The sequence below is a fragment of the Scleropages formosus genome, chromosome 10 (genome assembly GCF_900964775.1).
Source record: "Scleropages formosus chromosome 10, fSclFor1.1, whole genome shotgun sequence".
NCBI lineage: Eukaryota > Metazoa > Chordata > Actinopteri > Osteoglossiformes > Osteoglossidae > Scleropages > Scleropages formosus.
The window spans coordinates 23,227,101-23,248,819 of NC_041815.1; the positions used below are offsets into that span (position 1 = coordinate 23,227,101).

At 42.4% G+C, this 21,719-nt stretch overlaps 2 protein-coding genes across 7 annotated transcripts; one reads left to right on the forward strand and one right to left on the reverse strand.

Annotated features, from left to right (window-relative positions):
* Positions 1 to 4,848: 4,848 nt before the first annotated feature.
* Positions 4,849 to 10,603, forward strand: siae (sialic acid acetylesterase). The gene is made up of 10 exons (XM_018748874.2): positions 4,849 to 5,003; positions 5,557 to 5,718; positions 6,558 to 6,721; positions 6,835 to 6,973; positions 7,968 to 8,151; positions 8,363 to 8,484; positions 8,582 to 8,715; positions 9,127 to 9,281; positions 9,661 to 9,847; positions 9,937 to 10,603. Exons 1-10 carry the CDS (start codon positions 4,895 to 4,897, stop codon positions 10,165 to 10,167), a joined length of 1,587 nt encoding a protein of 528 aa, XP_018604390.2. The 5' UTR covers positions 4,849 to 4,894; the 3' UTR covers positions 10,168 to 10,603.
* On the reverse strand, positions 10,596 to 20,454 carry tbrg1 (transforming growth factor beta regulator 1). Of its 6 annotated transcripts, XM_029255652.1 has the most exons (17): positions 20,272 to 20,454; positions 20,032 to 20,155; positions 18,848 to 19,015; positions 16,315 to 16,372; positions 16,104 to 16,186; positions 15,621 to 15,657; positions 15,101 to 15,163; positions 14,296 to 14,532; positions 14,006 to 14,076; positions 13,259 to 13,491; positions 12,752 to 12,891; positions 12,360 to 12,506; positions 12,170 to 12,267; positions 11,880 to 11,990; positions 11,504 to 11,658; positions 11,278 to 11,385; positions 10,596 to 11,151 (listed from the first exon to the last, which is right to left on the reverse strand). In XM_029255652.1, the coding sequence occupies exons 3-17, from the start codon at positions 18,973 to 18,975 to the stop codon at positions 11,060 to 11,062; spliced, it is 1,761 nt and encodes a 586-aa protein (XP_029111485.1). In that variant the 5' UTR covers positions 18,976 to 19,015; positions 20,032 to 20,155; positions 20,272 to 20,454; the 3' UTR covers positions 10,596 to 11,059. The 6 variants fall into 6 exon arrangements, with proteins under 6 accessions (XP_029111485.1, XP_018604386.1, XP_018604385.1 ...); XM_018748870.2 differs by having other exon boundaries at positions 11,278 to 11,382; positions 20,032 to 20,454; XM_018748869.2 differs by having other exon boundaries at positions 20,032 to 20,454.
* Between the last annotated feature and the right edge of the window lie 1,265 nt (positions 20,455 to 21,719).

The following is a 21,719-nucleotide window of genomic DNA, read 5'->3' on the forward strand; positions in this document are numbered from 1 at the left end:
GTGATTGAACGTTCTTAAAATCGCTGCTTTCAGGGGAACAGGGAAATACACACAGGTTCTAGTATCTGTTTTGGCAAATATGTCAGTACCAATAGTTTCTGTCATAAATATAATTATGGATATAGAAACATAACAAATAAGCCTGGAAGAAGAAGCAACACAGGAAAATTTGTTTCTATTTCAATATACAAATAAACATACTGATGATGTGAGGCGTGTAGGAGGGATTTGCTGCTGCAGAGAAATGGGCCTGTTCATTTTAAAAGGTAACCTGAAATGGAAAAGGAGAGAAGACAACCATCCCGGCATGGTGTAAACACAATTCCCACTCTGCTGTGCTAAAATAAAAAAGGTGGTCACCTTCAGTTGCCTGCTCCGGAAAAACTTCTAGAGGAAACCTCAACCAGCACATTTTTGTATGAAATATTGAAACGTGGTTCATATTTATGGCGCAACTGACACACACACACACACACACACACACACACACACACACACACAGTGGCTGAAACTGCTTGTCCCTTGAACTGGAGCCTAACCCTACAACACAGGCTGCAAGGCTGGAGGGGGAGGGGACACACCCAGGATGGGACGCCAGTCCGTCGCAAGGCACCCTCAGCAGGACTCGAACCCCAGACCTGCCAGAGAGCGGTACCCGGCCGAGCCCACTGCGCCACCACGCCCCCTCACAATTGACGTGTGTTTTTTTTTGTTTGTTTGTTTTTTTTCCTTCCAGTGTCGTTATGCTACACATGTAATGTTTATAATCCTTATATTAGGTAGATGAATGTGGCTGGAAACGAAAAGATAATACCTTCCCCCAAGAAAAAGATATTACACAATCACTCAGAGCAAAGCAAAATCGAAAAACTCCATGTACAGCAGCAGAACAGATCTGCTTGGTTGTATGAATAATATGCCTGTGCTTTTAGAGATATAAGCAAAACATAGGTTTGTTGCTTCATGAACATAAGTGCAATAAAAAGCTAACAGGACTCCTTCTTTACTATAGTGAAGCAGCAAGGAGAGCATCATAACTTTATTATAACAAATACAGCTGCACCAGTGTATCAGACATACTACAGTAAGCCTGTGCCATTTACTCTATTGTGAAAGATGATTTGAATACCAAAGGTGTTCAGTTAACAGCCTTGGTCAGTAGAAGTGCTCAGTCACCATTATGCATTTACATTTACTCATTTAGTAGATGCTTTTTTTCCAAAGTGACGTACATCTCATAGAAAATAGAAAATGCAATGCATGCAATGCAATGTTAAAATAGTTTAAATTAATGATGTAGTAATAGAAAATAATGAACTGTAGTGTGAGCTTTAAAATCATGCCACGGGGTAATAATTTTTAATTTGCTTTTCTCCATATATGCTGAACAACGAGAGAGCAGGCACCCCCTTGTTCAAATGAACATCTGAGATGTGATGCAAAAATAAAGCCATTGAACTGAAAGTCCCTGCTGCAGAAGATCTGAAGCACAAAGAGGAAAAACAAGAAAAAGTGAAGTTTTTCAACTGAAATATACAGTTCATTCAGGCAAATTGAAAACTGTCAACCACCCTGAAGTACCCTGCACATCAGTATGAACAAAAGTAAACAGAAATTTATTACACTCAGAGAAACTCATTTCTTCGCAATGTAGCGCTCCAATTGCATGGTGAATTGCACGCCGGTTGCGTGGCAAAATAATTCTATTATAATTCACTGCTCCATGCCACACATTGGCTTTTCCATTATGCCCTCATCGTCCATCAGTAATTTCTGCTGGGGCCGGACTTTTTTTTTTTTAATTACATGTCAGCAAAGCCCATTGGGCCTCTTTGTCTTGACAAAAGGCCAGCATGTAAATAGCCTTACTTTGAAAACACCCTGTAAATTTGTAATTATCCAACAAATCAGATTGTACTCCATTGCTGGTTTATTTAATCTTTTTTATGCTCTCGCAAAATTACATTTTAAATGACTTTTCTGCCTCGAGGCAACCGTGCACGTGTTTGGCTCATAACTCCAATTGTACTCAGGTGTGTCCAATTAAACACTGTTTAAATAGACCGAGACGAGTGGGCGAAAGAGTGCAAGAAACAACAATAACCACCAGCACTGAGTGACTGTGGCTTTTATATATCTCATGACCTGAAGGAGCTTCTCTTTATGCTTTTGAAAAGTATTCAGAAGCCTTAAAACAGCACTCTTCTCACTGGGGGCTCAAATATATTGTTGGACTACGTGTCCTTCCAATGTCGTTACCACTGCAGGGGCCCAAATTTGAGGCATAACACCATTGTGACATTTCTTTGCCACAATAACAAATGTTAGGCAGTATTCTGGATGGGTTTGTTTTGCTGTGTGATGAGCAGGAAAAGGTTGGTTAAACTTCAATAATTTATTACTGGTAAAATATTATAAATCTAATCTTTGCAGTAAAAAACCACAACATAGCATTAAATTGCAACTGATATAGTACTATACATTGTACATACCATTACATCCTATGATTATATGGGAAAGGAAGGGAAGGGAAAAGGGAATATAGCACAGCACTGCTGCCTTGGAATCAGACGATCCAGGTTTGAATTTCGCCTCCTATTGTTGTACCATTGAGCAACGTACTTGTCTGGAATTGCTCCAGTTAAAAAAAAATTACCCAGATGTATAAATTAACATGTACTCACAGATAGGTTAATAGTGTAAGTCACGCTGGAGAAAAGAACAGCTAAACGAATAAATGTTTCTTTGGAAAAAAGCGGCTTCTTTGGAAATTTTGTCTGTTGTGAACAATGTTGTGCGATACATCTGAGAATTTGTAACTGCCTGAAATGTTAATAATACTCCAAATAGGGAAAGTCAGGAATCTCTCTCAAATCAGCAGGTATTCTATGGAGCAACTGGTATGGCCACAAAGACCATGGATTTAAAATGTTGTTGGTGCAAGTACATGGTATGAAATGGCTGTGGTATGCAAGGTCACAGTGTAAAAATTCTAATCGCTATGAAAATACTTTCACCAAGAATCAAAAATGCAATGTGATGAACGATTTTGTAACGATAGTAAATTTTAGTTATAAGTAAGAAGTCCAACAAAAAGTATTATTAATCATCACAGCATTTGGATAGAAACTGGGTTTTAATTCCAGTCTCCACGTCTGTTATACGGTGTAATACAGTAGTTCAGGTGCCATGTATCTGAGCACCCTCTACAATCACTTGTGAGCAGGAGGGTAACAACTTAGCTGTTAAAGGGGACCAAACATATTAGCCATAGTACTCAATGGAGTTATGTAGAAGTACAGAAGTCACAAATAAGGCTTGTCTGAAGGAGGACGTTCCCACCCCACCCAGCGGCGCCTTTCCTCTTTGAGTTTAATAAATAACAAATGGGGGCATAAATAAGACAAATGAAGGCTGAGGTCTGGGATTAATGCATGAAGAGACAGTAGGTGGACAAAAACAATATACTACGAAATATCAGCAATGGCCAGCAGAGAGTGGGAGGTGGCGGGGGACAAAGGATGCTGACAAGAAATTCAATTCACAGGAAACTACAGAGAATCATAATCACGTTCTATCCAAGGGGGGGCTGTACATGGCCTAAATAATAAATGTGCACTATGCTAATTACACAAAAAAGCTGTTTACAAGCGTAGAAAGCAGGAATGATTAAATATCAGCTAGTGAGCACAAGCCACAGGAGTACTGCCCGTATGATCAATGGCTCTTCATGGCTGAGCCCAGAAGCCCATACCAAATGTGGTTGCTAATGATGCTTTAATTGCACTTGGCTATTTAGCCTGGCAATTTGCTGTTTTTGTTGTTCGCAAACTCAAATTTCAAAAAACACAATTGACACTGAATGTGAAGCACCCCTGCTAGAAAAACCATCAGGCCATTATGTATTGGTTTCCATTATGCAGTGGGAGTAAAATGAATGTGATCGTTCCCAATGTGATATTATTAACATTTACATCAACGTAATGGTTCACGGTGTGACGTTACCACTACACGAACGTGATGGTTTCCATTAGATTCCCACTGGAATATAGCGGTTTGTGGTATGACGTTTAAAATTATACGCATCTTCTGGTTTCCATTTGATTGCCATTAGGTTGTGCCAGTTTAAAGCTATAATAGTAACTGCTTGAGAGATTTTGTATTAACTTGATGCATGCTTAAAATGAAATTTACTTATTATGTTAAGAAAATTAACATGTTAAACTAAATATCAAAAACAGAAATTAAGAATAGATGTATTATAAAAAATTAAGGTCCAACAATCTGGTGTAGACCTGAGAGGACCTGTTTTATGAACACAGAATGTACTTTTCATAACTTTGGTAATAGTTATGCACCCATTTATTATTAATCTACATATACATTTTTTTTTTTACTGAGGCCAGGTATTAATTGTGCAACTGCAACATTTTTCACAGTGACAGGATACTCATAATTTGTTGCTCAGATAATCATTTTATTCAGACAGTCAAAAATATTTTTATGTATACAGCAGGGTAATCCTACTGCATTGATTCATGCTGCAGTGGGAGTAGTACTGGGGCTTGAACCCACAACCCGAACACACAGAAATACAGTAATACTGTGTTATTTGGTCCAAAGACCCCTTTTCCTCAAGGACCTGAGTCTCAGCCTGTTTACCGCCCCCCACGCTTTTTCCTCCAATCAGTCGCAATCACCCTCTTACATTCCCAAGTACGTCACCCAAATTTAACCAATCACAATGGACGTGTGCTCCCGCTCAAACCCACGGTCGTTACAGTATTGTTCAGGCTTGTACAGTATTGTACAAGCTGCCACTCTGTGGTCATGTGACACAGCCATGAGGCGCGCGGTCACATGATGCGATGTCATGTGACTTTCAGTCTCCGACATGATGATAGACGGTTCTGTTTTTGCGGGGGGTAAACTTTGTTGTTGCTGCACGGCACTCTGGTTGCTCACATTCACAGTTCTGTCGCTGTCGCAAGCTTTGCGTAACGGTAAGTGATATTTGCAAGATACGTTTTTCCTTTTTTAAAGCAAGTTAGGATGTTCAGACTGAGCTGTGGACGATCGGTGCGGTAATTTAGGGCTAGGCAGGCTAAAGGTAAATGGCGCGAGGAAGACACGCGATATAGGCGAACACACGACACGTTCGTGTAAAATAATCCATTACCTGATATAATTTAGGGACAGCGGCGGTAGAGGTAGAGCTGCTGTCTTTGGACCCCGTGCAGGTTCGATTCCACTCACCTCCAGCTGTAGTAATAATCTTGAGCAAGTATAATCTACCAGTTCTATTGGGTCAAATGGGTCAATAATTGAAATTGTAAAATAATCATATCATTTTCTTTTAGCATTCCTTCTCAGTGGCTATGAAGAAAAGTGTCAGCTAAATGAGTGAATAATCATTCATGATACGAGGGTTGTTGACCTGTGACGTAATATGGGCGTGGTCATTTATGGCCGCGTGGGCGTGGCCAGGACGCATGTGCGCATGTGGTGGACCACAGTGTGTGCGGTCCTGAACTTGAACCGCTGTCTTTGTTTCAGGTGAGGAACTTAGCTTTGCCTCCTACTATGGGGATCACATGGTACTCCAGCAGGCCCCGGAGCAGGCGGTGCTGTGGGGCTACGGGACTGGCGACTCAGTGCTCATCCTCACCCTCACCGGAGAGCTGAAGAGCCAGAACAAAGCAGCCTATGTGAAAAACGGTGTGTTGGAACAGCATGCTGTCCTTTGTCAAAGGAGAAGGAAGTGACACGTGGGCGAGATGTAAATTCTCTGTGGCTCTCGGACACCTTGTACGAAAAACATATGCCTGCTTTCAAATCTTCCCAGAAATGTATGTTAGTCCCTATTTCCTGTGAGCAGCAGGTGATGTAGTCATTCGTGCTGTTACGCTACAATCTGAACGTTCCGCGTTTCAGTTCCTCTCACATGTACGTTTATTTACGCATGTTCATTTAGCAGATCCTTTTCCTCACGGATCGGAGACAAAAGTGCATCAAGAACAGACATGCAGTACATAGATATCCTATTGGCAAAGTACACTCGGTTAAATACCCCCGTTTTTGCCACAATACATTACATAAATAGCTGTATAGAAATGATGGGGAGTAAATTTGTGTTCATTCATATATAATTTTAAATATTTAATTATTCATTCACTATTATAATTAAAATAGTGAACATTTAGTGAGCAGACAGGAGATCAGGAAAGAACTAAGACCGAAAGATGTGTTTGAGACTGAATGATGCCAAGGATTCAGCAGTTCTGAGTGGTAGAGGAAGCTCCTTCACCATGGTACTCATTCTGAATTCATACAATAAGAATGTCCCGCTGTATAAATGGGTAAATAACATTGTAAACCACAGTGGATAAAGTCGTCTAGTGAATGAAAGCTAATAATAATAACTGAGATCTTACTCTTCCATTTAAATATCCACAGGTGTAGAGAATCAGCTGCTGTTCCTACTCTTTAAACAGTGCTCTTCGAACTTCTGTACAGTGCAGTGTCGGGTTTACAGTGATGCAGTCTTCTCTCGATAGGAATCTGGAGGGTTACTCTAGACCCAGTGGAGGCAGGGGGGCCCTATAACGTGACTGTGGCCCAGGAAGGTAATTTCAGCGCGCAGGTCACTCTTACAGATGTCCTCTTTGGTGATGTGTGGCTGTGCGGGGGCCAGAGCAACATGGCCTTTACTGTTTCCCAGGTGGGTCCAGCACCCGTCTCTGTGGGCGATTCAGGATTGTTCTGCCTCGGTGTTTCAAGAGCCCACAACACTCTGTACATCTGTTTGACATGTCACATGATTTCCTCAACCAGTTAATTAATGCAACAGAAGAGCTGGCCATGGCTGCGAGATTCCCTCACGTAAGAATTTTCATGGCTGCCTTGGTGCAAAGCAACACGGAGCTGTCAGACCTGTCCGGAGCTGAGGTGCTCTGGTCTGTCCCCACTCCAGGTAAATTGTACTTCAGATTGATCGTCAAGGTTTGTGTGTGTATGTATGTGAGAGAAACAACTTTATGGCGGTTATTAGACAGTTAAAAGTGCATGAATTGTCCTTAATGTTATTGGTCTCAAACTTTATATTAAGCTTACTGGCTTTCCAAGACACAAATATTACTTAGTCACTTAGTTTTGAATGATGACTTAACTTCAAGTTTAATATAATATAAAAATGTCAATCTGTATACATGGGTGAAGGGGTAAAATCAGGAACTTTGTCCATGACTTTGTGTAAAAGCTTGAATTGTACATTTTAGTACAGTTACAAATTTAAATGAAAATTTTATTCTAAACTGTAGCGCACTGGCTGTATGTACATATCCTCTTTCATGCAGTATAAAATAAATACAATATGCATGTCACAGCAAATTGATTAGGGATATGAACATGGCTGTGGTCCTGTAATGAGGGCAGAGTTCTGGGAGCTGATCTCTCACACACACACACACACACACACACACACACACACACACACACACACACAGAGTCTGAAACCGCTTGTCCCAAGTGGGGTTGCGGCCAGCCGGAGCCTAACCCGGCAACACAGGGTGCAAGGCTGGAGGGAGAGGGGACACACCCAGGATGGGACGCCAATCCGTCACAAGGCACCCCAAGCGGGACTCGAACCCCAGACCCACCAGGTAGCAGGCCCTGGCCAAACCTGCTGCGCCACCGCAGCCCCTGGGGAGAAGGTGATCATCCACAGGAGCCAATGCGTTTGTCACAGGGTCCATATTAATCAAATATATGCAATGCTTCTTTTTATGCTTAAATTTGCTGCAATGGTGACCACTAAACGGTGTCTTAGAATTCGAAAAAGTAACTGTCACATGTATTGGGTGTTGAAATGGGCAGTTCAGAATTAGTTTGATTTATAAGAGGTGGTGAATGTCACTGTTTCCTTGGCTTTCTGAAAGTCTCCTTTTTTGACCTCGGCTGTTGAGCAGATCTTCTTGGGGGGAGGCCGTTCACACACTTCTCAGCGGTGTGCTGGCTCTTTGGCCGATACCTGCAGCAGAACCTGAGCTACCCGGTGGGGCTGGTCGAGTCCTGCTGGGGAGGAACGCCGGTGGAGGCCTGGTCCTCGAGGAGGGCACTTCAGAAGTGTGGTCTGGCAGCAGGAGAAGACAGGTGAGACATGCTTTGGCGTTGGTACACAGTCTTTGGCATAAACATGTGGTTTTACTGAATCTGCTGACCAGTGGCTGTTCTTCAGATGGTTCGTTTAACTGCACAAGAATGATTCCATCCCCACATCTGCTAGCAATAACTACTTGTCCAGTGCAGAGTCATGATGGTCCGGAGCCTATGCGAATGAGCCGATGTTTGTTTGCTCCTCCAGGTTCCCTGTGCCACACACTAAAATGCCTTCCTTTGGGGGGAGCTGGGAGAACTCGGTGCTGTGGAACGCTATGATCCATCCTCTACTCAACATGACCATAAAAGGAGCTATCTGGTACCAAGGTGACAGCATCCTGTGTTCTAATGTCCAAATACAAGGCTTCCTTTTTTTGGGGAAGGAAACCATTTTGTGTGTGTGTGTGTGTGTTGTTCATTGCAGGAGAGGAAAACACTAACTACAACCTGCATCTTTACAACTGCACCTTCCCCGCCATGATTGATGACTGGAGGATGTCCTTCCACGAGGGATCAGGGGGTCAGACTGCCATGGACTTCCCCTTTGGATTCGTACAGGTACCCTGTGCACCCTCACAAATGGCCGTGGCCATATAATTCATTGGTTCCTTGCCCCGCCTAGTGGTGAACTGTGCAAAGCTATTCACATTATCTAGTGTCATAAATGAGCCACTGCAGAGCATTTTCAAAGGGCGAACAATGTAATTAGTTAGTACTTTATATATACACAGGACACCCAGTGAATTATAGTATGTTTATACATGCTATATAGTTAACTATAGTAAACTATGAAAATGTTTTAACAAGGCAAAGTATTCAAGAACCAAAGGCTGAATATAACAATTGTTTGTATGCCGAGGGCCTTTAGGAAAAACACTGTGCTCCACGCCCCTCTGAAAACGGCAGAAATATTGTAAGGTGGCACTCTTCACCCTTATGAAGTTGGCTTCTCTTCTCGGTCGTCCTCAGATCTCCACCTACCAGAAGAACTCTGAGAGCGAAGCATATCCTGACCTGCGCTGGCACCAGACAGCTGACTATGGCTTTGCCCCAAACCCCCGCATGAAGAAGACCTTCATGGCAGTCGCCATGGATTTGCCTGATGAGAATTCACCATCAGGAAGGTACAGAACAATAATTCAGCCTACAGTATGTCAGTACACTTTTGATCTTGTATTCTAATACCACGGGTATTCAAATTTAATGCCCACAAATAAAAACATGACACATATTCAAAATGATTGAAACACGTTATTCATACAGTAAAACAACTTATTGAATGTGTATAGTGTTTGACAGATTCCTTGCTAGTTTCTTGTTTTAGGTTGTATGTGAATAGTTTTGAGGCAAGAATAACTTCTTTTTGTGCACACAACCAAGTTATCCTACCTTATAAATGTGACATTCCTCCTCCAACTGGACGTGAACTTTAGCCATTTAGTGGACATTCTGTAACTGTTGGCACAAGAGCATGTAACAGCACTCACCCTCTCGCTGTTCCAGCATCCACCCTCGTTACAAGCACGACGTGGCCCTCAGGCTGACACTAGGGGCTCGAGCCATGGCCTATGGAGAAAAGAACGTCTCCTTCCAGGGACCCTTCCCTGCCAAGATCTGGTTGGACCAGGATCTGATCAACATCACCTACAATCAGCCAGTGTCAGTTTCCCTGTCACAGGATATATTTGAAGTAGGTCTTCAGTTTATGTTCAGTCACTTCCGCAAATCTTTGCACGTTTGTTTTCCTTCACATGTTAAACTGGCTTATTTTCTGCCCAGATTTGCTACGCTAAGAAGCAGGAGTTCTGCGGTTCACCTTTTGCCTGGGCCTACGCTCCCATCGTGTACCGGGAGGAAAAAAGCATCCTCCTAAGCGTCAACTGGACAGACATGGTGGCAGCCGTGCGCTACGCATGGAGAGACTGGCCCTGCGGCCTGAAGACCTGTCCAGTCTACAGCGCTGACCACGTTCTGCCTGCGCCACCCTTCATTGTCTACCGCTGGCCATAGAAGTGACAGCAGTACAAACCTACACAGGGCAAGAAGCTGCACTCAACAGCCCAAAAGAACCTGCAAGGAAGGTTTGACAGGCCTGCAGCTCTCAAACTGTGCATAAGGGATACAGCCAAACCTTAGTTTACAGCACCTTTTGCGCATATTGCACAGAATGATTTGTTTCCATTCTATTACTCAGGACATTGTGAGCAGTGGTGGTTCCTCTGAAAGCCTCCAGTCTTTCATACACTGCATAACAAGTACACACCTCTGTACTCCTCTCTTGTGAAAATGTAATTTGATTTTGTTCTTTACACATAGGAAATGTGCATAAATTATTTTTAATGAAAAATATGAAGCGGTGGAAGTGAATTTGGTATAAATTCAAAGTGTGTGATTTTTATACTCAATCACTATGCAAATGCAAAAATAAACTGATCATGTGATGCCAGCCTGTAAATATTCTAAGTCTGACAATCTGTTAAAACACATTGTTGTATTGAACCTGGTTTAAAACATGATGAGCAATGAAACATAACACTTGAGTTTTCGTTATTAGTCATTTTACTGCTTAAGAACACACAGTAGTTTATCCTCATGTTCTTCACAATCCAAGTTACACAGGTCCTTTACTGGAGCAGGTCATCGATGTAACGTTGACCGCTAGATGGCACTAAAGGCCTAAATTTATTTACTGAAAAGTCATCTAATTTCACCTCAGTTTCATTTGGTTCTAAGTGTTGGTCATGATTCGGTCTTCCTTGTAAGGTGTTGGGTTTTGGCATTAGTTTCTACATCCGCTCCATCTCACCTGTGCCACTGCAACATATGGCATGTTCTGTGGAAGACCTGAGACAGAGGGAACAGAGCTTGTGCAAATATCCTGCCGGGATTGAACAGCTGGAGCTCAAGAGCTGCTAAAGTGAGAGGCTGAGGACTGCAGCGGGGGTGAGCTGAGGAGACGTGGGTGCGAAGCGAGAGCAGCTTGCGTTGGACGCCCTGCAACAATGAGAGCGCACACACTAGAATTTAGTCTCCAAGGTCTACTGACTGCTGCTGGGTTGCCATGGAAACAATAAAGGCAGATTGTTGGTTATGTGTAGGATCGAGTCCCAAAAGGCCTACCTGGTGACTGAATCCTGTAGGTGGTGAAACCATCCACCTCATTTCTCTTGCCTGTTAGGGTGGGGTTCCCCATGGGCAGGCTGTCCATACCGGAGCAAAGCCGCGCTGCTGATCACACGGACATAGTAAATGAAACAACTGGGAACATGGAGAAACCAGGAGCTAAGGATCACACTTTCAACCAAACAATAGAAATGGCTCAGGTATAGCTTGGCTTCCACCCCACCTGCTATACTGTGCTCTGCTGCCGCTGCTGTCACATCCTCATTCCTCATCTGCCGCTGGAAGGCATCGAAGTTGATGGACGCGTCGTCCTCTGACAGGCTGGACGGCAGCTGTCCATCACTAGGGCGAGCGACCTCAAAGCGCACCCAGCGGTAACTACGAGTAAGGTTGGAGGGCCATGAACAGTCACTCATTGGGCAACACCAAGACTGACTATCAGTGAGTCCATCCTCACTCTACATTTCAATCATCAGAACACAAAGTCAAATTTATCTGAATTAAAAGTGATAGCCCCAATCCACATACACTGTAGTACTATTCATCTTCCAGCAGAGAACCATTCACTGAAAGGCAATGCAGAAGAATGGCTGACTTACTTGGCACACTTGCGTGCCCCTTGGCAGCTCTGGATCAGATTCTGGATGGTGGGGTGTGAGAAGCCAAAGAAATCAGCCCCTGAAGGTACAATGGGAGACAGGGGCCTACCCCTGGGGGGTGGGGGTAAAGAAGGGGAGAATACAGAAGTTACAATGGTTTGGGCCATGTGTTCGGTATGGTCAGCAAGTACAAGTATTGTGTGCAGTAACAGCACCAGAACTGCTAAAAGGCAGCGCTGCTGAGATCTCAGGTCTAATGAGTCTAGATCTCTCTGGAACCGGTTTGATACCTCTTGGCTGCAATGGCCTTCAGCAGGTTGGTATGGCATGTCAGGGCTGAGGAGGCCACGATAGCATCCTGGGGGTCATCCTCAGGAGCGATCTCAAACTGAAAATACAAGACAGTTCTCACCTTGGTCAGAAAAAAAAAACCAAAAAAGGCTATGAGTGGAAATGTGAAAATTGTGGATATGCACGCACCTGTGGGCCACACCCTCCGTCCTTTATCTGACATGTATACAGGCACTGCTGATCCGGATTATTCATGCTGGCAAACACACGTGTGCTGCAGAAGCCCACTGGGTAGATGGCGTTCTCGTCGTGGAAGTGCGGCCTGTCTGTAATAATCTACACCAGGCCCCGCCCACCAGCTCCATTAGCATTTTAAAGGTTCACACTGACATTAAAGATCCTCCCAATAACGATCTTCAAACTTTGACTGGCTTCTACTTAAACTGTTTCTGTAAACACACAGCCATACATTGGCAGTTATGAACTTCCCACCACTATTTACAGTAATTTTTGAAGAGAAGGCTGAAGGGCCTTTTGTCACTGCCTTTTCAAAATTAGCTATAAAGCTTTGCAACACTGACCTCCCCCAGGCTATGGACGGTGAGACCTCCCAGTACAATAGGGAAGACGGGCCGTCCAGAAGAGTCCAGAGGGATCTGTTGGACCAGCCTGCGGGCCCCACCTTCCAGAACCTTCCTCTTCTTTGATACCTTTTTCATGACTGATCCAAAAGGGGGAGAGAGACAGAGAACTTAAGCTACTGCATGGAAAAATAATTTCTGCAAGGTATATCCATAAAATTACAGACTTCTGGATGGGAGGATTGTAAATCCCAATTTTAGTGTTTTAATTTACATTTCATTCCAACACAGAGGTCTGTCTGATTAGTGTGGTTCTGCTGTAGTAACATCAAATTGTTTTTCTGGATCGCATAAGTTATTCTACAAGAGACACTGAGGTTAAAGCTACTTGATACAATTTAAGCTATGCTATCTTCCTGTCATGGAATGTTATGCCTTGTGTGTAAATATCAAATTATTCCTTGTCTGAGTGAGTCGGACAAATCGGCCCCTGGCCTGCATACCCACCATCTTCTTTTCCATTCTCCCGGCCTCTCTCCTTGCGTTCTTTCTTGGGCTTTTTGGGAAGGCCTTCATCAGCCCCAGAACTACTGGGCCCAAGACTGTGGACCCCTCCGAGAAGGGAGGCCCCAACCGAGTTGGATGCAAAAGCAGCTGTAGTATTAGAGCTGGTGCTGGGAGCAGAGAGAAGCTCCCCCTCTGGCAGTGATTGGTACTGCAGGAGGGTCTTCAGCAAAAACCTGTCCACAGTTTTTGGTATGAGAAACAGGCATACATACAAGTGTAAATATTTTGTTTCTGTTATTAAAGACAAGTTATTTAACTCAGGCATCACTAACCCCAGTCCTGTAAACAGGTTTTATGCATCGAAGGTCATCTTGCAAGACTATATCCATGAGTTTTGGAATATAGTTCATATGGTAAAAAAGGTTTGTCCAAAACACTCGACAGCCCTGCTCACAAGGACATACATCAATCTTATTACTAACAATATTTTATATCTAGTCTTACAGGAATCTATAATTTAGTTTTTTTTGTTTGGTTTTTTGAAAAAGTATGTTGATTTGGGGACTTCCACAAAGGAACTCAAACCTCTGGTGACACAACAGAAGTTCCTGTTGAGGGAATTCAAGGAGTTGTGCTATGTATGATGCGACAGTGTTGTCCAGTGAGCCTGTTGCACCATCTCTAGGGCTTATTATTAGACCTGTAACCCAAACAATTATGACAATACGTAGATTACAGCAACCTTACCGCCGCTCTTCTTTTGCTCTCACAAACTTCTCCTCCAGATGAGCCACTTCATCACAAAGCGCAGCGTTCTCCTGGGAGTCGGAGAGGACACAACACCAAATATTAACCTCACAACTTCATGTCATGAGAGTATTACACAGATTCTAACTACTGCTTCTCTTTTTCCAATATTCTGCGGCTAATGTCTTCCTCTCTGCAACCAATGGACCTTGCATGATTTACATGAACACAGACTGGCCTCTTAATGCCCGCAAACACAAAACAGCCGCCTGCCATTGGCCTTTACACACAAATATCATGGCGCGGGCCGCCTTGCGCAGTCGGAGGTATTTGAGCCGGTATTTCTCGTTCTGGTTCTTGCGTTGGATCTTCTTGGCTCTGGGCCTGGGTTCAACAAGGCCGGGTGGCCGCGGGAAGGTGGGCAGTGACGCCCCAGAGCTGGAGCTGGAGAAGGCAGCCTGGGCTGGGGAGCTTAGGAAAGCCTGGCTGCTGAATGGACGCAGGGCCTGCTGTCTCTCGTCATCTGTCTGGGTGGGGAAGGGAGAGTCCCAGCGTCAGACAACAGAGCTGCACCACCACACGCAGTTTGCCACTGGGCTCAATATACACAATAACAAGCCTTTGATCTGATGTGAAACGGAATGGGGGGAAAAAAACTTCACGAAACTGTTGCGAGTATGACTGACACAAACAAAATTAAAATCAGCAATGTCTTCAGCAATGTCTCTTCCCAACATTTGTCATTCTGGTAAGACTTCAATTCAATATCTGCTCATATACTAGCTACATTCAGTACATTTGTCATCTAACAGTTTGCTTACCGTGATTTTTAATCAATCAAGACTAATCAAGACATTTTAAGTGCCTTTACTAACGAATGTGCTCAAAAACCATGTTTCATAACACAGTTTAAGGAGGAAGACATTTCTATGCTGACCAGCAAGGTCAGGGACATATTTTAAGCTTCCCCTTGAAAATGCTGATGCTGTCAGTCTACGTCTAAAAGTGTCAGATCCTTATCTGCCTTATTTCACTGTCTAAAGGAGTTTGACTAGCCACAAAACCCCACCCCCACCACTACTAGAGAGAACTTACCAAGAGGGCAAAGACTCCATTTCTGTTCTCAATCCTCTTGAATCGCTTGCTCCCTTTCTGAGTCTGTAATATAGTGAATACACTGAAGCCAACGGCAGGGACTCGGTGTCCCCTAACCGCCCCTCACCTAAAGGACGAACAGCTGTTTACCGATCACTTAGAAGCGCTATGTATTTCTGACACCCAACAAGCCTAGCACCAGCCTGTGTTCACTCTGCTGAAGTACAGAAGCAACAGCTGCTTAGCCCTTCTTCGCTGCCCTAAGGTCTGCTCATCCTATCTCACGAATCACTGAAGGAAAACTAAATTAATGCAAAGTGAAATGAAAACAATGAACAGACAATGTTAAAAAAAAACAAGACAAATGACTGAAAAAGTTTTTTTTTCTGCCAAACTGAAAACTGTTTGCTGAAATGTATGTGAAAATTATGTAACCTCCATAGCAAAGTACGGGGAGGTTCTCAGTTTAATGACCTCCGGTTTGTTGCCCGAAACGGTCATGCCTGTCATCATGTCTCACCTCACGATACATCACAGCTTCAAGACTGGACTTTGCACTGCAAAGAAAAGAGGATGGACAAAGAGCAATAAATCCCAGAAAGAAGAACTCCAACTGTTAGTCCTCTGCTGTGGTTTCATTTCACTCAGTGTAAAAATAAGAACATTTGTACTGTAAGGGATGCAGCACGTCCCCTTGAGACCTAGCCATTAATTTCTGTCCTCTCTAGAGAACATTTTTAGTGCATCTTAAAAGTCTGTACATATTACAATGCCAAGTCCTAGTGCACTTCATAGAGGACATTCCATGCCTTTAAATGACACATCTGGGAGTGAGACTTGGGACTTCCAACAAGTCACAGAAATATATGAAAAAGTTTATTGTAAAACTCACTTTGTGTTAGCTAAGAATTTCTGGTTTTAAACTGTGATGAAAGTGAAGAAAAGACTACCAGTGTTTTGTACATTTTGAAACACCTGCAGATCAAGTAAAACTTCTCCCTACTTTGACTGGACCAAGCCTCTGTCGATAATCCTCTGTTTGATCTCTTTAATATGCATGGGCCGGCCCGCTTCCTCCAGGACAATCTGAAAAGCAGGCCATAAGAAACTTGTCAAGAGACCTGTCATTTCTACACTAGCACCCTCAGATGTGTCAACCACATAGCATGTGGTTAATAGTGTCAATCTCCATATTCAAAGAACTTTGGGCATACCTGCGCAGCGTCGAGCCATGTGAGGTTTGGCTTCTCCGTGACCTCGCTTGGTGGTTCGCTTAAACAATAAAAACACAACACGGAGAATGAAAAGAGGTAGAAATAGTAAACTTTGTATTAAAAAAAAAAAAAAAAAAAACTAATGGCAGAAAAACATTCACTTAAATTTTACACCTTACAAACATTACAGCAAAATAGCACCACAGGCACAGTGCATTTACAGCACTTAAAAAACACATGAGCAAATAGTCTCCTACACACACTTGAATCCATCCATACTTTACATTCTATGATTTAATATGATTTTACAAAAGTGGTCTGAATGCATATCTATATGTATTTATACAGAGTATATATACACATTATTAAACTTTTGAGTTGACATTTTTGCCCAAGGTGACTTACAATGTTACACAATGAACTTGACTATTAAATTCAACAATTAATGGTTCAATTGCTACAGAAGTTTCAATTGAAACTAAGAAAAATACATTTCCAGAAACACCAGGAATGAACCAAGCAATAGGTATGGCAAACCTTTCTCAGTTCTGTAAACTGTAAAGAAAAGTGGAAGAGAGAAATCCAGCTTCACTCATTTAATCTACACATCACTCCGATACTAGAGTATTTGGACAATACTGGATATATTATAGAAAAACTTGATCCTCCAGTGAAACTGAAGCAATTGGCCACTGTTATTCATACTAATTTGATATTTTTTTTTTAATTCAAACACTCTTGTCTTTAAACATGTTTAAACCCTTCTTTTTCCTTCCTTACATCACACACTTTGTATCCATATATGATTTCCCTGTTCAGTAAATACAATACACTATACAAATATACTTGTACCTTGTGTCACAAACATCTAAGTTCCAAGTTACTGAAGATACAAAAATTCCATAGTTTATTTTTAACGGCTCTTCTTTTTCTCTTCACTGTTCTATTTTCTAATATTTCTCTGAAGCATTTACATTTATTTATTTAGCAGACGCTTTTCTCCAAAGTGATTTCCAATGTAGTGCTATCAGCCCGCAAACCTTATTCGCCAAGGTGACTTACACTGCTAGATACACTACTTACAACGGGTCACTCATCCATACATCAGTGGAACACACTCTCTGTCACTCACACACTATGGGGAACCTGAACAGCATGTCTTTGGACTGTAGGAGGAAACCCACGCAGACACAGGGAGAACATGCATACTCCACACAGACTAAGCGGGGATCGAACCCACATCCTCTCGCACCACCCAGGTGCTGTGAGATAGCAGCGCTACTCGCTGTGCCACCATGCCATCCAGCAGAGCAAAAATGGCCTGTTTGTTGCTTGCTGCAATTAGCTGGTTGCAAAATGTACTCAAATTTACACATAAACGGCACTGAGGGGAAGGTGATGAAGGAAACATGTTCACACAGTTGTGCAGAAGCGATTTCATTCATTTTTTTTTTTTTTGTATTATACCTACATCCAAGACTTTTACAGGAACTCAACACAGAAAAAAGTGGTATATGTCTATTATTAGAGTTTTTTAATTGCAAACTCAAAGTGGCCAAATGCTGACAAATATGCACAGATCAATTGGTTGCTACCTCACGCTCAGTTTTGTTGTGTCCTCAGTGGCAAGTGAGAAATGCAGTCGGTATTTAAAGTCAAATACTTTATTATACCTTCACCCCATGCATTCCTCCATTACAGTCCTGTGTCACCTAATGCACAAGAGGAACATGTCATATGTATAAAGCTGAGCACAACTCATTTAACAGGAAGTTGTGAAAGCTGCACATTTGCACTTCTTCATTTTCAGCAGTTTTAAGGTAGACTCGATTTCAACATCCCTTAATGTTAATGAAAAATAAACTGCCATCCCATCCATGGAGTCCCCTGTCTCATGCCCAATGTTTTCTCCATAAATTCTAAACTGTAATTCATTATAGTATGAGGTTTTGAACAGAGCCCAACCTACGAATAAATTAGGGGATTTATCTGTATTTTTAAGCTTTTACACACCATAACGTCATGGTTGGACAAACAACTTGAGTTACAAACAGACTTCCGTTCCCAATCGTGTTCGTAAGTTGAGGTACAAGTATACATACAATACCTGTCAACAGCTTGAGTACACCTGCTCAAACACAGGTTTTTTATTATTATCTGTGCTGTAACCTGTATAACTATATCCAAAATGTAAATTTTAAACGAAACGTACATTTCAATGAAACGCCAACCGAAAGCAAACAAAAAACTCATTTATGCAAAAAAAAAAAAAAAAAGTAGTTTCCAGCAAGTGTACTCAAACTTTTACCTGATATCAGAATTACACTATGATTTTTGATCAGTCATATCAACAATCTGTATGTATGACAGCAGGGGATATCTATATGATTTGGGATTGTGTGAAATGTACATGATGTAGTCATTGTATGCGTGACTGAGATGTGTGTGATGTATGTGACATACATGGTTGCACTGGCGCTCTATGTGTGGGTGATGTATAACTGTATGTATTTTTAACTGTGTATTTTCTCACGTCTCCAGGGTCTCCGAGGTCCCCGTCAGACCAGCCATGTTGTCGAGAGCTGGAAACAAAGAGTAGCTGCCTGACCCATCCTCCTCCATCTCCGACTCGAAGGTGGACAGGGCGTTGAGGGAGTCCATGGGCAAAGAAGGTAATGGAGGCCTGTCTACTGTTTTGTGGCTGGAAAAGGGGAAAAACATATTGTAATAAAATAATAATATAGCATCGTGGTACAGCAGGTAGAACTGGCGCCTCACAGGTTCTGGGTTGTGGGTTTGAATCCAGCTCTGTCTTAATAATAATGACTTCTAACAGTTCTGTGGAGAAATCCCACTCATGCCATTGCTGCTTTGAGCCATCCTCATGCCCGGAACTTCCACGATAAATACAACGTTTTTTTTTCTCTTCCATATTTTCATCAACCACTTGTCCAATGTAGTGATAGTGATGATAACTCAGCTCCTGGGCTGTTCATTTGGACATCAGTTCGGATCCGCCTCAGTCTACACGAAGTCAGAGTTCTCTCCATGGTTGCGTGAGTTTCCTAACACTGACTGTCCGAGGACATGTGTTTCAGGTGACACTTGTGTGTTTCACTGTGACCCTAAATTGTCCAGTGTGTGTGTGTGTGTGTGTGAGAGAGAGAGAGAGAGAGAGAGAGAGAGAGAGAGAGAGAGACATTGCCCTGTGATGGACTGCTGTCCTACCCACAGTTTATCTTGTCTTACATCCTGTGCTTCCGGGACAGGCTCCGGACCACGGTGTCTCTGATTTGTATTACGTTTATCGAAAAACAATGATGGAAGAATTATTAAAACTTATTTATTTCTTGTCAATAACCGTAACAAACGAGCTCCCTCCTGTTGTTCTGCTGTAGCACGAGTCAACAGTGGAATTATAACCAACTTCAAATGAGATTTTAAACTAAAGGTTAATGTTTCTAACTTCATACAACACCGGCCAATAATACAACACTTAATATATTACTTTTTCTCCATAAGTTATCGAATGGTACGCGGCAGCTAGCTAGAGCAGCTAGTCTAACAAGCTTGTTGTTGTGAAGCGGCTTGTGGCTCGTATTGAAACTGGATTTATCATATCTGGGATGAAACACTGAAAGTTCACAGTGTACTCGATGCATTAATACTGTAAACTAAACTGTTGTACAAATAATCAGAAAACCAAACCAGTGTTACCTGTTAGCTCTGTCTTTAATATTAGCGCGTTAGCTTCTCACTGTCAGTTAGCCTTCGAGCCTGAATGCGTATTCGCGTAGCTCTTATTCCAGTTTTGCTTGACTTTCCCGCACCGATTCCTCATCTAGATGTTGCCAAATATAAAAAGCAAAAATTAACTGTCCCAATTATGTCGATTTCAGGCCTGCTTTTTTTTGCTCCTGTCACGCCGGTGTACTGTCTGTAGCTTTTTTCACTCACTCGTCGTGTCAGTCGTATTGTTGTTCCAACTTTGCGCCAGTTCAGGTATAGCTACCTAGCAAAGTTGATGTCCTAGCTGGAAAATATCTCAAACGGAGTAACTAATTTACCCCTAAAATCAGTTTAAAACTGAGTATTTGTGCGGATATTTCTTGACGAACTCCACGCCTTCACATTTCGTAATGGAACCAAATAACTCGACTTGTGTTGTCGGGGAACCATTTCAGTGCGGCACGCGCTGCTTAATTTAAGCCTTGGGCTTAGTAAGCTTACGTATGTAACTGATAAACGTGTATTTATGTGCATTGAATACATGTTTAAAATGAGTATCTTTTAAATCCTTCTAAACAATGTAGCGGTTTCCCTGCTCCGACACAATAAGAGTAGAGGGATTGAGTAAAACTATTAAATGATCAGTTCAGTTGTGTCCCTTCAGTTGCAGAATTCAAATTGATAGAGTTCATACAAACCTGCTCAGTTCAATAGCTAGTGAAAGGTAATTTATAGTAAAACATCTTTAGTCCTTTACTGTTTCATAATGTTCTTTACAAGAAAGACAATCAAAGGCAACATGAGTCCCCTAAAGTGTGTGTGGATGGATTGAAAATGAGCGTGAAACTGTTGATGGGGCAGGTAGAGAGCATCAGGGCCAACTTTTAGGTTCTGGACCACTACAATCCCAACATGGACAAAAAAAAAAAATGAGCAATTTCTTATTGTTCTGTACTGAGAATCATGACATCGATGACACCTTTTCTCCAAAATGTCTCCAGCATTTTATTTTAGTGAGTATTTAACTGCAAAAAATTAGCTTGAGTACCTTGTTTATAAAAATATAACAGTCCAGGGATGTAAACTGACAACAGGTTAAACATTTGTACCACTAGTTCTTTTCAGAAGGAATGTTTTAACAATGGGGGTGCGGTGGCGCAGTGGGTTGGACCACAGTCCTGCTCTCCGGTGGGTCTGGGGTTCGAGTCCCGCTTGGGGTGCCTTGCGACAGACTGGCGTCCCGTCCTGGGTGTGTCCCCTCCCCCTCCGGCCTTATGCCCTGTGTTGCCGGGTTGGCTCCGGTTCCCCGTGACCCCGTAAGGGACAAGCGGTTCTGAAAATGTGTGTGTGTGTGTGTGTTTTAACAATTAAGTCCTTTTCCGCTATGAGCAAACGCACACATACCTACATAGACTGTGTAAACTGTCTAGTCCTGAACTGTTAACTGCAGAACAGTAACTCATCACAGTTGTCATGTTAGATATTGTACACCTTTGTAAGAATGCATGTATTGCACAATCCTGACACTTAAGAATCATTTTGAATAATCTGATAAAAAAGAATAATAGTTTCTGCTCAATTAAAGTCATGGGACTTTTCTGATCGTTTGTGGTTGACCTTTATTCTTAATTCGTTCTGCATTTATGAAGAGCTGAGGACAGTTTTCATACATTTAG